The 14,948-nt window shown below is 48.6% G+C and overlaps 1 protein-coding gene across 1 annotated transcript; it reads left to right on the forward strand.

Annotated features, from left to right (window-relative positions):
- The first annotated feature begins 9,907 nt into the window (after window positions 1-9,907).
- LOC120932430 lies at window positions 9,908-14,427 on the forward strand. Its single transcript, XM_040344782.1, has 2 exons — window positions 9,908-10,395; window positions 10,832-14,427. The coding sequence occupies exon 2, from the start codon at window positions 12,010-12,012 to the stop codon at window positions 13,108-13,110; it is 1,101 nt and encodes a 366-aa protein (XP_040200716.1). The 5' UTR covers window positions 9,908-10,395; window positions 10,832-12,009; the 3' UTR covers window positions 13,111-14,427.
- The last annotated feature ends 521 nt before the right edge of the window (window positions 14,428-14,948 follow it).

Consider the following 14,948-nt stretch of genomic DNA (forward strand, 5'->3'; position numbering starts at 1 on the left):
CACACGAGGGGATCTCCGCTGGAAACGGTCCGCCGGACCGTTTCCAGCGGAGATTCCTCCTCCGGATTTTGATCCGATGGCTTGTACACACCATCGGATCAAAATCCGCGCGGAATACATCCGCGGTGACGTGTCGCGCCGTCGCCGCGACGATGACGTGGCAACGTGCGCGACGCTGGAAGGTAAGTACTTCCAAGCATGCGTCAAATCATTACGACGCATGCGAGGGAGGGGAGCGGACAAATTGATCCGGTGAGTCTGTACAGACGACCGGATCAATCCGCTAGACACGATTCAAGCGGATAGATTTCTTAGCATGCTAAGAAATTTCTATCTGATTGAAATCGATCGGCCGGACGAATCTCCGCGGATAAATATCCGCTAGGCCGTACAGACGACCGGATTTGTCCGCTGGAACTGATCCGCGGATCAATCCCAGCGGATAGATCCGGTCGTGTGTACGAGGCCTTATGCCGCGTACACACCATCACTTTATGTGATGAAAAAAAACGACACTTTCTGTGAAGTAAAAAATGACGTTTTTGAAACTTCAATTTCCAAAGACGAAGTTGCCTACACACCATCGTTTTCTCACAATGATCTTGCAAAGTGAGGTTACGTTCCACCACGTTTTACCATTGAAGCTTGCTTCATAAGTAGCTTCTGGGCATGCGTGGATGAAAAAACGTCTTAGAAAACGACGTTTTTTGCTACACACGGTCAATTTCTGTGAAGTAAAAAGTGCACTTTTGAAAAACGACACATAAAATTGAAGCATGCTTCAATTTTTTTTGGTCGTTTTTTACAAGACATAAAACGACGTTTTCCCCCACACACAGTCAATTAAAGTGACGTTTTTAAAAACGTCATTTTTTTTCATCACATAAAGTGATGGTGTGTACGCGGCATTAGAGTTCAGATGCTTTCCAGCCAGGCTTTGGTAGGAAAGTGCTTCAGGCTGTTGTCCCTCCCTAAGGTATAGTATCTTGCTTATCCTCTCAAGTAGCTGTCCTGGAAGGTGTTAGACTTACCGGTAATGGTATTTCCAGGAACTTTCCAGGACAGCGTCTATTTCCACCCTATTCTACTTTCACCTGGTGGTGTTTTTTTTTTCTTTCTGCCGAGTGCACTTTGCTTGATCTTCTAAACAACTGAGGGTCAGGAGAAAGGGAGGGGCCTTTTAAATTGTATCTGATTTTGTGTTTCCTGTGGAGGGCGGAGCCAATCATCTCTGAAGTAGCTGTCCTGGAAGGTTCCTGGAAATACCGTTTTCTGCGCTTTGTGGTCGGGGACAACCACTACCAGATTGTGGCTCTGCCATTTTGGCCTGGCATCACTACCATGGGTCTCTCTCCGATTCTGGCCTTGCTGAGCCCGCAGGAAATTGCTATCGTGGGCTACTTGGGCGACCTCCTGCTCAGAGCCGCTTCGGTCTCAGAATTAGAGGAGGATGTGGCGATCGCCAGTCAGACTCTTAAAGAGTTCGGTTATGTATTGAACCTACAGAAGTCGGTGTTGGTGCCAACTCAGCGCCTGGAGTACCTGGGCTTTACTCTGGACTCCTCAGAGGTGAGAGTTTACCTCCCCTTGGAGAAATTGCAGACTTTTTGGTCGGCGGTGAAGCTGTTGGCATCCCACAGGTGGTCGACACTGTGCGCGAGTCCTGGGTCTCATGGTGGCCACCTTCGAGGCGGTACCGTATGCTCAGTTGCACACTTGTGTCTTGCAGAAGGAAATCCTGTCCAAATGGGACAAGTCTCCGTTGTCCCTGGATTTTCAAATCTGGGTGAGTCAACTAGTCAGGGCTTCCCTGGAATGGTAACTGAGATCTCCGGCCCTTCAGTCCATGAAGTCGTTCCTTCCTTTTCGCTGGACGGTGATCACGCCGAACGACAGCCTGATCGGCTGAGGTGGGGGGATGTCTGGGGTGTTCAGTCAACGCAGGGTCAATGGACGCAGGAGGAATCCTGTCTGCTGATCAATGTGTTGGAACTTCGGGCGATCAGACTGTGCCTCTCCACATGGTCACTTCAGGGACGTCCAGTCAGGATCCAGTTGGACAATGACACAGCGGTAACATGTCAACCATCAAGGAGGAACAAGAAGCTTGGGTGCAGCATCGGAGGTCGCTCACATCCTTCGATGGGCAGAATGGAGTGTGTCGGCTCTGTCGGCCGTATACATTCCGGGTGTAGAAAACTGGCAAGCAGACTACCTAAGTCGCCAGAAGTTGGACCAAGGGGAATGATCGCTACACCCGAATGTGTTTGGACTCCTTTGCCTAAGATGGGGCACGCCAGACGTGGATCTCCTGGCTTCTCGACTCAATCGGAAGGTATTGAGGTTTGTAACCAGGTCCAAGGATCCCTGGGCGGATGCGACAGACGCGTTGGTGGCTCCATGGGGACAGTATCAGCTGATATATGCTTCCCCCCGCTAAAACTTCTTCCTCGTCTGCTTCGCAGAGTGGAAACCGAGGGGATTCTGGTGATTCTAATTGCCCCAGATTGGCCTCGGCACCCCTGGTACACTGACCTCGTGCGGATGTCCCTTGGCATCTGCCGATGCGAGAGGACCTTCTGTCGCAAGGTCCTATACGCCATCCTGCTTTACAGTCACGGGCTTTAACGGCATGGCTGTTGAAAGTCAGGTGCTGAGGGATCGAGGCCTTTCGGACTCAATAATTTCCACCGTGCTGAGGGCACGAAATTCATCTTCTTGGCGTCCACGGACATATTTGGTTTCCAGAATCCTGCTGTTCTTACAGCGGAGAGTGGATCAAAAACTTGCCCTAAGCACCATTTAAGAGGCAGATTTCAGCTCTGGCTGTTTTCTTTCAGCGACCCTTGGCATCTCTCAAATGAGTGAGATACGCAGATTCACGAACGTACTTGCGCCCGGCGCATTAATATACGCGGTTTACGTAAGTCGTACGTCCGGCGTAAAGTTATTCCCCATCTATGAGGCGCAACTCATTGTGACAGTAGTAGAAAATATCCCCCGTCAAGCATTCCCTTCTTCCCATAACAAGCTCCAGCGTAGCAAACGGGCGTTGTCCCCTGAAACCCGGTTAAGCCACACCAAGGGGTTGTGATCGGTGATGAGAGTGAAAGCCCGGCCATAAAGGTAAGGTGTGAGCTTTTTGAGTGCCCATACCAAGGCCAAACACTCTTTTTCAATGGTGGCGTAACTGACCTCCCTTGGCAACAGCTTCCGACTCAGGTATGCCACCGGGTGCTCTCCTCCATACTCCCCAATCTGGCTTAGTACTGCCCCCAGTCCAAACATTGAAGCATCTGTGTGGAAAATGAATATTTTGTTAGGATCTGGGGTAACCAACACCGGAGCATTAACCAGAGCAGTCTTTAGGGCTTGGAAAGCCATCTCGCATTCCGGGGACCACAGGACTTGTCGGGGTAGCTTCTTTTTGGTCAAGTCGGTCAGGGGTTTGGCCAGGGCGCTATAGCCGGGTACAAAGCATCTGTAATAGCCGGCTGTGCCCAAGAAAGCCATGACTTGTGTCTTGGTGTGGGGAGTGGGCCAATTGGCAACGGCCTCGATCTTAGCCGGCCCTGGCCGTTGCTTACCACATCTTACTCGGTGGCCCAAATATTGTACCTCCGCCATACCCAAATGACATTTGTCGGGTTTCAGGGTCAACCCGGCCCCCTTGATCCTATCCAATACTACCCCTATGTGCTCTAGGTGCGCTTCCCATGTATCGCTGTAGATGGCGATGTCATCCAGGTAAGCGCATGCGAAGCTCTGGAGACCCCCAAGTAACTGATCCACCATCCGTTGGAAGGTGGCCGGGGCGTTCTTCATCCCGAACGGCATAACCCGGAATTGGTATAGGCCGAACGGGGTGATGAAGGCCGACTTGAGTCTGGCATCTTCTGCTAGGGGAATCTGCCAATATCCCTTGCATAGGTCTATTGTGGTCAGATACTTCCCTGCAGAGATACGGTCAAGCAGCTCTTCCATCCGTGGCATCGGGTAGGCGTCCGTAACTGTCTTGTCGTTGAGGCTCCGGTAATCTACACAGAAGCGGGTTGTCCCATCCTTCTTTGGCACTAAGACTACCGGCGAGGCCCAAGGACTTTCTGAGGGTTCGATTACACCTAGCCGAAGCATCTCATCTATTTCCTTCTGCATCCCTTCCCGGACTGCTTCGGGGATACGGTAAGGAGGCTGTCTCAGGGGTGTCTGTCCTGGAGTCTCCACCTTGTGTACGGCTAGGAGTGTGTATCCAGGCTCCTGAGAGAATGTGGCCTGTTTTATTTCTAGTAAGCGGCCAGCTTGAGCCCGCTCTTGCGGCTCCAGCTGTTCACCTAGCTGGACTTTCTCTATCTGGGTCATCCCTTCGTTACTGCCCAATAGGTCGGGAAGGGGTAGGGTCTCTGTGTCTTCTCCTGCTGGTGCACAGATAGCGGCTACCTCCTCTGCCCGTTCCGGATAGGCCTTAAGCATGTTGATGTGAAAGGTTCGTTTCACATCTTCATCCTCGCAGCTGGCTATCGTGTAGGTAGTGTCGCATATCTGTCCTATAACTTTATAGTGGCCCTGCCAGGCAGCCTGGAGCTTGTCTGTTCGGACCGGCCTTAATACCATGACCTTTTGGCCTATCTGAAAGCTCCGGTGCCTAGCCCGTCGGTCATACCATACTTTCTGGTGCTGTTGGGCCGCCTGGAGGTTCTCTCGCACTGTCTGGGCTAATTCCTCCATGCGGTCCCTCAGCTCCAGGACATAAGGTACAACCAGGGTCCCCTCAATTTCTGTTTGCCCCTCCCAGTGATCCTTGATGAGATCTAAGGGCCCCCTCACCCGCCTCCCATAGAGAAGTTCGAAGGGTGAGAATCCGGTCGATTCCTGCGGCACCTCTCGGTAGGCAAAGAGAAGGTGTGGCAGGAATCGCTTCCAATCCTTGTACGCCCCTGTGAATGACTTCAACATTTGCTTTAGCGTTCCATTGAAGCGCTCACACAGGCCGTTAGTCTGGGGGTGGTATGGGGAGCTAGTCAGGGATTTAACTCCACAGGTTTTCCATATCTGCTGGGTTACCTCAGCCGTGAATTGTGTACCTTGGTCGGACAGAACCTCCTTGGGAAAGCCTACGCGGGAAAATACTTTAACTAGGGCCTCTGCTACGGTCTCAGCCTGCATGTTAGAGAGAGCTACCGCTTCGGGGTAACGGGTGGCGTAGTCTACTACGGTGAGTATATACCGCTTGCCGGAATGGCTAGGTTGGGCCAGGGGCCCTATAATGTCCACGGCCACCCTTGTGAACGGTTCTTCAATAATGGGCATGGAAACTAGTTTAGCCTTTGGGTGGTCTCCCTTTTTACCTATACGTTGGCATACCTTGCACGTTTGACAATACGCCCTGACGTCGTCGGATACCCCAGGCCAGAAGAAGTTCTGGGTTATGCGATACCCTGTCTTGCGTATTCCCAAATGGCCTGCCAAGGGTACGTCGTGCCCAATCCTCAATAACTCCTGCCGGTACTTCCGGGGAACTACCAGCTGGCGTTTTTGCTTAGGGTCATTACCCCGGGTCTCGGTGAGCCTGTACAAGCGGCCTTTCTCCCAGATAAATTGCTCCTTCTCTAACCCCAATTGGTCCCTCCTGGCTTTCTCTCGATACTTTCTGAGGGAAGGGTCTCCGGTCACCTCCCGCCCAAAGTCCTCTGGGGTGTCCCAGGGTAGGGGTTCCACAGTCAAGGGTAGGTTGGGTTGGCTTACCTGGGTCTCAGTAGGAAGCGGATGGCTCTCGGCAGCGCGACTTTGTGCTCTGGTGGTTACTGCGTGGGCATCCTGAGCGGTGGTAGAGGTGAACGCCGAAGTCAGGGGGCCAATGTCGTTGCCCAAGATGACTTTAGAAGGTAAGTCTTTCATGACGCCCACATGAACATTGCCAGCTCCCGCACCCCAGTCCAGGTGTACCTGTGCAGTAGGAATACGGTATACTGCCCCCCCTGCCACTCTCACAGCAATTGATTTCCCCGGTTTCTCTGATGCATTAATAAGGTGTCTTTGTACCAACGTGATGGTCGCCCCACTGTCTCTTAATCCCCGGGCGGTTTTTCCGTTAACCATGACCAGCTGACAATGGTGTTTCCTGTTGTCCGTAATAACAGATTGTACCATGAGGGCTTCGTAAAGGGTGCCCAATGGTTCTTCCTGACCCAGCTCCTGGGGATCCCAAGCCGAGTCTACACAATGGGCTGCTGCTGGTGGGCGGTACCCAGGTCGAGACCAATTTGACCTGATGTTGTCGTCCATGGGGCAATTTTGCTTGAAGTGACCCAGCTGTTTGCACCGGAAGCAGCAGGGTTCGTTGTCCTCCTGGCGTGGATAGCGAGGGCTAGATGTCACCGGTCTGTTAGGAGGTTGGTATCTAGCGGCTGATGGGTGTGAGGGCACCGTTGGTCATGGAGGTTGTACCCGTGGTGTGACCTGGTTCGTCTTGCGAGTATCCGTATATTCATCCGCCAACTTAGCGGCCTCTGGTAGAGTCATGGGCCTGCGATCTCTCACCCAGTCTTTGACATCCGTCTGGATGTGATTGTAAAATTGCTCCAGGAGCATTAGTTGCAAAATGTCCTCTGCGGTGGTGGCCTGGCTGCTGTTAACCCAGTTAGAGGCCGACAGGGATAACTGGCATGCCTATTCCACGTAAGAGTCTTTCGTGGTTCTGCGTGAGTCCCTGAACTTCTGTCGGTAGGACTCTGGGGTTACTGCATAACGAGCCAGGAGCACTTCTTTAACCCTGGCGTAGCTATGGATCTCCTGCTCTGGCACGGTCCGGAAAGCATCAGAAGCTTTGCCTGACAGTTTGCCTGACAATATTGCAACCCACTCTCCTCTAGCTATTCGGTGCAGGTTACATTGTCGCTCAAAATCTGCCAGGTAGTTATCAATTTCACAGTCTTTTTCATCAAAAGCTTTAAAAGCGCTAGGAATCTTCCTTGTGTCTGCTGTGCTGTACTCACTGGGGCAGATTCATGTACAATGGTGCAGATTTGCACCGGCGTGGCGCATCATTTTTAGACTACACCGGTCCAGCGCGGAGAGGCAGTTAGGTGATTCAAGAAACTTTTTTTGTCTACGATGCCCCAGCGGGGCGGATTTTAGACGGCGTAAGGCGGGGTAAGGCCAAATGGGAGTCACCCTATGCTAATGAAGTGCCGACCGTGGCGCAGGGGTCACGCCGGGGCGCATCTTAGACCGCACATGCGCAGTGACATCCAGGGGTAAATGCCCCAATCTGCACATGCTCAGAACTGCGCCCTGGCGTGACCCCTGAGCTACGCCGGCCCACTACCAACGCCCAGTCCATAAATCAGCCCAGACTTCCGCCCTGCAGGTGCAAATGTACTGAAGCTTTTTTTTTCCAAGCTAGGTCGTTTGCAGTGTGTTGGGCTGGTGATGTCATCCTGCAGGATTCTGGTTTATTCCAGGATGACTTCACGGCTGAATCTGTAGGTGCGATACACCTCCAATTCCCCCATGTCAAAGACGTCAATGCGCGTGCGGAATATACTCTCCCGTGCCCTCCTACGTGCCCGTCGACGCAATAGTGCAAGGACCACGGCTGCCCCTGGCATGTTGGCACACAGATGTGTTGTCCAGCAAGTGTTGTTGCTCAGGTCGTCTGTAACGCTGCTGCTTTAGCTGCTCTCCAGCTGACCTGTGCAAGTCTGGTGCAAAGTTACCCCTGCTTTTATGAAGGGTAACTTGGCGCCGGAATTTTCTGGTCCGCACACCGGGAGTAGCCTGCGCCGGTCAAGCTTAAGTTGATGAATTGGCCCAACAACCTCATTTGCATATTTAAAACACAAAAACCATGGCCGCGCCAGATCCGACCAGCGTAAATCTGCACCAACGCCGCGCCGGCGTGGAAATGTTACACCGAGGCGATGAAGTCTATTTGGAGGCATAATCTGGTTCTCTGGGTTCGATCCGCCTGCGCAAATCTGCACTTACGCCGCGCATCTCCCAAAAAAACGGTGTAAGTGCTACATGAATCTGCCCCAGTGTTTGGAGAATGTGCGGCTGCTTGTTGGACTGCTGCCAGTTTTAACTGTAGCTCTGCGTCTCTTATTTGTTTAGCCTCCTCCGCTAACAGATCCATCACTTTCAGCACCACATCCGCCGTTGGGTTCGGACCGAACCATGCTAGCTTCTCTCTCATTACTTTGTTGGCTGGTGATTCCTCCTCCTTAATCACTGGTGTCTCCATCTCTTGTACTGCTGGCGTTGCTGCAACCAAGTTCTCCTGGTCTAGCTCCATTAATTCTGCTATGATGACCCGCTTGGTTTTGTTGCTAGCAATCCTTCCACGAACTTCCAGTAGTTCTTTCAGTGTATTTCTTTTAAGTTGGGCGTGCCAGCCTTCCATTCACTGTTCCCAGTGTCTGCTTGGAATCCTGGTGTAAAGTAAAGTAGAAGGGAAAATCCCGCTGCTGCCAACCAGTTGTGACGGTAGTAGAAAATATCCCCGTCAAGCATTCCCTTCTTCCCATAAAGAAAATCACCCAATATTCCACGAGTAGGAATCCCTGGAATCGCCCAATAATCCACACATGAGCCAAAGCTTGATGCTGGAACAAGACACTCTTTAATGGCAGCATTCTCCTAGTTATATACAGTTTACAAGCTAATCATCAATCAAAGAACAATGAGATCTCCACCCCCTTTCCACACACTGGGGGCTCCCATACAGATTATAGGTAGACACTCTGGCGCTGACCCTGACAGACACATTTCTTTAGATAATGACATCAGTGAAGTTAATTACTACAACGAAGCAATCAGAATAATTAACGTGAGCCAATTATCTAATCATTTAGCCTGACGATACAATACACATCTCTTAAGGGTAAACACAGGTCTTCTTCACACACACAATAGATCAATTACCCTTTAGAATAGAGAGCTGGCTGGGGATGGGACATTAACATTTCAACAGTCTGTTATGCAGAGGAATGAGTCCACATGAAATCACCTTCTACACATAACACAGACATTAAAATAGCAGGGAGAGAATTACTGAAGCATATAGGCAATTGCATAAAAGTCCTTCACACTCATGCAAAGGTATGGACCAGGGAACAGCCGTCGTATTTTACGTCATTTACGTAGTAGTACGTGAATAGGGCTGGGCGTAGGTTACGTTCAAGTCGTAGGCAGTGATTCTACGTATCTTAGGCGTACGTTCCGACGTGATTCTGAGCATGCGCACTGGGATACGTCCATGAGCCGGTGCATGCGCCGTTCGTTATTCGTATCTTGATGGCGCTCGGCCCATCATTTACATGGGGTCACGCCTCATTAGCATGGCTCATGCCCACTGCAACTGACGAGTTAGGAGTGAGGGAACCCAGCGTAGATTTGGGAGCAAGTGCTTTGTGAATACTGTGCTCGCCGCTCTGCGCTACGTTGGCGTAGCGTATATTCGATACGCTACGCCGGCATAACTATGCGCCGCTGTGTGTGAATCCAGGCCATTGTGCTCTCGTCCCTGTGTACTCGGCCGTCACATCCAAAAGAGATTGCTCTATATTCCTTGGATGTGGTCCGAGCTCTGCGAGTGTATCGCTCTGTTTCGGAGGTCAAACTCACTGTTTGTGTCGGTGACTGGTCCAAAGAAGGGCCTGGCGGTCTTGTCTGCCACTATTTCTCGTGGATCAGATGGGTCGTGATTCAGGCTCATTCCATACTGGGGCAGGTGCCCCCCTTTCCTGTCACGGTGCATTCGACCAGGGCAATAGGTGCCCCCTGGGCTTTCCAACATCAAGCGTCTGTCTCCGAGGTGTGTAAGGCGGCGACCTGGTCGTCCGTTTACACCCACAACATTTTTACAAGGTTGATGTGAGTGCAACTGCGGATGCTTGCTTCGGCCGCAAAGTTTTGCAGGTGGCAGTTTAAAGTTGCAACTCCTCTGTTGAGGAGCACTGTTTGTTTTTGTGTGGAAGTTGATTTGCTTGCTGTGCCCACCCCTCATGTTTTTTTTTTTTACACTGCTTGGGGACGTCCCTAATGTCAAGAATATTTGGAGCTGTGTCGTCCATGAATGAAAGAGAAATGCCATACAACTTATCTACATAGGATTTTTAACTCACCGTAAAATCCTTTTGTTTGAAGTTCATTGACTGACTCAGCACCCACCCCTCATTTTTCTAAGTTTGTACTGCTATTTGACTAACTTGTCTGCTGACTGCAGGGTGAGGGGTTATAGCCGGAGGGACCACCCCCTGGGCGGCACTGTTTAGCTTTGTTGTGTTACATGTTTTTAACTGTTTAACATGTCTCCTGATAGACGGAACATAACCCTATTGTCAAGAATATTTGGAGCTGTGTCTGTCCATGAACTTCAGAGAAAAGGATTTTACGGTGAGTACAAAAATCCTATTTTTCCCAACTCCTAACTAAATATAACTTAGACTCATACATACTACATACTCTTACACATACTACTTCCATCCCCATCAAACCTCTTCACGGATTGACCACATATTTTTCACAATTGGTATGATCCCTGAAATACTCACAGCCGACATAATTCCTATCCCATGGTCTGACCATAATGCAGTACTCATTTCTATTAACTCCACAATACCCAAAGGTCATGACCCCACTTGGTACCTCCCAGATATTATGCTCAAACACCCATCTCACCGCCAAACCATTGAACAAGCCATAAAAGAATATCTATCACTTAATACCAGCCCAGAAATAACCACATTAACACTTTGGGAAGCACATAAACCCGCGTTACATAATATAATTCAGAAACAATTTGCTATATTCTTTTTTTTTTTTATAACAGGAAACCGTTCCACATGGACCACATATACAAAAACATGGTAACAGTGGTATAATGAGTGTTCTGCCCATATTATTCATAGCAAATATGTGCAATGATAGTTTGACGTCGCTGCCATCTAGTGGCCAGAGTTAGTTATCATTTTGCCAAAAGCTTACAGGAAGTTGTAAAGTTAGAAGCAGCAACCTTTAACCCGGAACTGTATTTTCTCCATTTCATGCCTACTCCTGGATCTAACAGACTCATGTATGAGAAGCTCTTAAAACATTCCTGGACTAGTGATGGAATTGTCTATAAGTACTCTTACTGATGGACTGAGGCTGCTGTGTAATGTTTAATGTACTGACACATATGTTTTGTTTATGCTTATGTTGTAGTTTTACAAAGTTATTCATAAAAAAGAATACATACAGATCTGATGTCTCACGTTTATTGACTTCTGAATTATTGTTAAGCTGTCTGACTAGTGTTATACAACAGTTCAATAACGCGAAGCAGAACAGTAAAAAGACAACCACTTTGCGGTCTGGAATAAACTGAGACTTCATTACTGCAGCATGAGTTTAAGATCAGGAACAAAGTACCAGGCTGATGACACGCTACCACCGACACAGCAAGGCAGGGAGAACATTCCCAGTGCCCAGCAAGCCGATGCACAATCGCATGTGTCCAGATCTTCACAGGCTAGCAAGATGTCCTCAGCAAGTTCCTCAGCAGTTAGAGCTTGTGCCAAGACAGAAGCTGCCCATGTCCAGTTACAGTACGCAGAAAAAGAAGCCATGATGATGCAGGAGTTAGCAGCAAAGAAAGCGGAATTAGAATCAAAATTGCTCATCCTGCAGCGACAGACTGCTGCTGCAGCTGCTGAAGCAGAGGTCGCTGCCTACATGGGAACAAGTCGGCAAGGAAGTGAAAAATCCTATAAAGTCTCAGAGGTTCTAGATAAACCTCTATTCTCAGCAGATCGTACAAGTGAGTACATCCAGAACCTTTCTGATACGCATGCAAAGGATCAGTCTCTTAAACCTTAAGCAAAGGAATTCAGGCCGAGATCACCATACCCCCTGAGCAGGCCCAATCAACCACATCAGGTCAGCGGCTGCCAACAAACCAAAAATGAAGCACCAGAAACCCCTAAGAACAAAAAACAAGTGTTCCCATCACCTCAACCTATAGATTACATGCGCGAACAACAATGTGCAGTGGATGTCACCAAATATCTCATCCGCAAAGAAATGGTTAGCTCGGGCTTTCTCCAATTTGATGACTGTCCTGAAAACTATTGGGCATGGAAATCTTCCTTTCTGAATGCCACTGAAGGTCTGAACTTATCACCAGCAGATATGCTTAATTTAATGATAAAATGGCTTGGTACCAAGTCAGCCGAGCATGCTAAGAGGATGAGAAGAGCAAACCTGTTCAACCCTGCAGCAGGACTCAACATGACCTGGAAAAGACTAGAAGAAACGTATGGATCCCCAGAGGTAATAGAAGGAGCACTGTTGAAAAAACTTGAAGTCTTTCCTAAGGTGGGCTACAGAGACAACGTGCGGCTACAAGAACTAAGTGATCTTCTACTAGAAATAGAATATGCCAAAGAGGATGGCTACTTGCCGGGACTTTCATATCTTGATACAGCTAGAGGCACTAATCCCATAGTAGAGAAACTACCCTCAAATCTGCAAGACAAGTGGATGTCTGTGGGAGGTAAATTCAAAGAAGATTATGGAGTCGCTTTTCCCCTTTTTTCTGTGTTTTCTAGGTTTGTCCGACAGCAAGCGAAAATCCAAAGTGATCCCAGTTTCGCCTTCACCACCAGCGGCAATCAATCACACAGACCGGAGAAACCTCACAGACCTCACGGTAGGACCTCTGTATGCACACACAAAACAGCTGTACCTTCAGAAGTCACAGACTACCAAAGCACCCACAAGGTACACACCATAGAAAACCCTGATAGACTTTGCCCAATACACAAAAAAACATATCCACTAAAGAAATGCAAAGACTTTAGAAGCAAACCCATTGCAGAGCGGATGTCCTTCCTTAAACAAAACGGCATCTGTTTCAAGTGTTGCAGATCTACTTATCACATTGACAAAGACTGCAAAATACCAGTAGAATGTTCAGAATGTGGCAGTGAGAGACATATTGCAGCTTTACACCCAGGCCCTGCTCCTGCCCCACTAGAGACTGTAGAACCCAGGAAAGATCAGGGCAGGGAGCAACAAGGGACCCCACTCTCCTCAGTAATGTCTAATTGCACTGAAGTATGTGGATAAGGCAAGAGTGCACGATCATGCTCTAAAATCTGTTTAGTGACTGTGTATCCCACTGGCAAGAGAGAAAGAGCAGTGAAAATGTATGCAGTGCTAGATGAACAGAACAACAGATCCCTTGCAAAGTCAGATTTCTTTGACATCTTTAACCTTAAAGCAAGTGCAGTTCCATACACTCTAAGGACATGTTCAGGGACAATTGAAACCACAGGGAGAAGAGCTACTGACTTTACCATTGAATCCTTCAATAGGAAAGTACAGTTCCCACTTCCTACCTTAATAGAGTGTGGCATGATACCTGACGACAAAACTGAGATTCCCTCTCCAGAAGTAGCTCATCACCACCCTCACCTCCGCTCAATTGCTCACCTTATCCCATCTGTTGAGCCAGGTGTTTCTATTCTTCTACTTCTTGGGAGAGACATCCTTCAGGTACACAAGGTGCGCCAGCAAATCAATGGACCTTATAATGCCCCCTATGCACAGAGACTGGACCTGGGATGGGTCATTGTAGGAGAAGTTTGCCTGGGGACAGTGCACCGGCCTGACAACATTAGCACTTTGAAGACGTCTGTGTTAACAAATAGACGCACATCCTTTCTCAGTCCCTGTCACAACAACTTCGTTGTCAAGGAAAGCTTTGGCAGGTCAACACAACACTGTGACTCTTCCACACTATATGGTAAAGAAGAAGTCAATTCCAACATTGAAACAGACAATCTAGGAAATACAGTATTCCAGAAAATGATGATGATAAACAGGCCCTCTATAGAGGTTTAGACCTTCTTGCAGATTATGGATAGAGAGGCTTACCAAGATGACAATCACAGTTGGGTGGCCCCTCTCCCCTTTCGCACACCCAGACGTGTTTTGCCTAGTAACAGGGAGCAAGCCATGAAGCGTTTGCATTCACTCAGCAAAACACTGCAGAGAAAGCTAGAAGTGAAAAGAGATTTCATTGAATTCATTAAAGGGATGCTAGACAATGATCACGCTGAAGTTGCAGGACCACTTGAGACAGACAGGGAACACTGGTATTAACCAATGTTTGGTGTTTACCATCCACACAAACCTAGCCAAATTAGAATCGTTTTTGATTCCAGCGCAGAGTACAAAGGAGTTTCTTTAAATTACGTAGTGTTGAGTGGCCCTGACCTAAACAATACTTTGCTAGGTGTCCTCATGTGCTTTAGAACAGAGTCCGTGGCTTTCACAGCAGATGTGCAACAAATGTTTTATTGCTTTCTCGTCAGAGAAGACCACAGAGACTTTCTACATTTTCTCTGGTACAAAGACAATGACATAGACAAAGAAATTGTCGAGTACAGAATGAAAGTGCACGTATTTGGCAATAGCCCCTCTCCTGCTGTTGCTATACACTGCATGCAAAAGGCTGCCCAGAAAAATGCAGAGTGCTATGGACAAGAAGCCAAACACTTTGTATTGAGACATTTCTATGTAGATGATGGTCTCACTTCTGCTAGCACACCTGAAGATGCAATTTCCATCCTCAGTAAAGCAAAGTAAATGCTGGCAGAATCCAACCTGCGTCTTCATAAAATCGCTTCCAACAGCCAAAAAGTAATGGAAGCATTCCCTGTAGCAGACAGAGCTAAGGACCTTAAAGATCTTTGCCTAGGTACAGACACCCTTCCCCTGCAGAAAAGCCTAGGCCTAAATTGGGATCTAGAAACAAATAGTTTTGTTTTTTTAGAGTTTCCTCAGAGGAAAAGCCTTTTACACGTAGAGGCATTCTGTCCACTGTAAATAGCCTTTATGATCCCCTAGGATTTGTATCACCTGTGACAATAAGAGGTAAGGTCTTAGTTCGGGAACTGTCA

Source organism: Rana temporaria, chromosome 3 (assembly GCF_905171775.1).
Source record: "Rana temporaria chromosome 3, aRanTem1.1, whole genome shotgun sequence".
NCBI lineage: Eukaryota > Metazoa > Chordata > Amphibia > Anura > Ranidae > Rana > Rana temporaria.

Bases quoted from the DNA above. Each gene is read 5' to 3' on its own strand.
- LOC120932430 (XM_040344782.1), top strand. From the start codon at position 12,010: ATGCGCGAACAACAATGTGCAGTGGATGTCACCAAATATCTCATCCGC.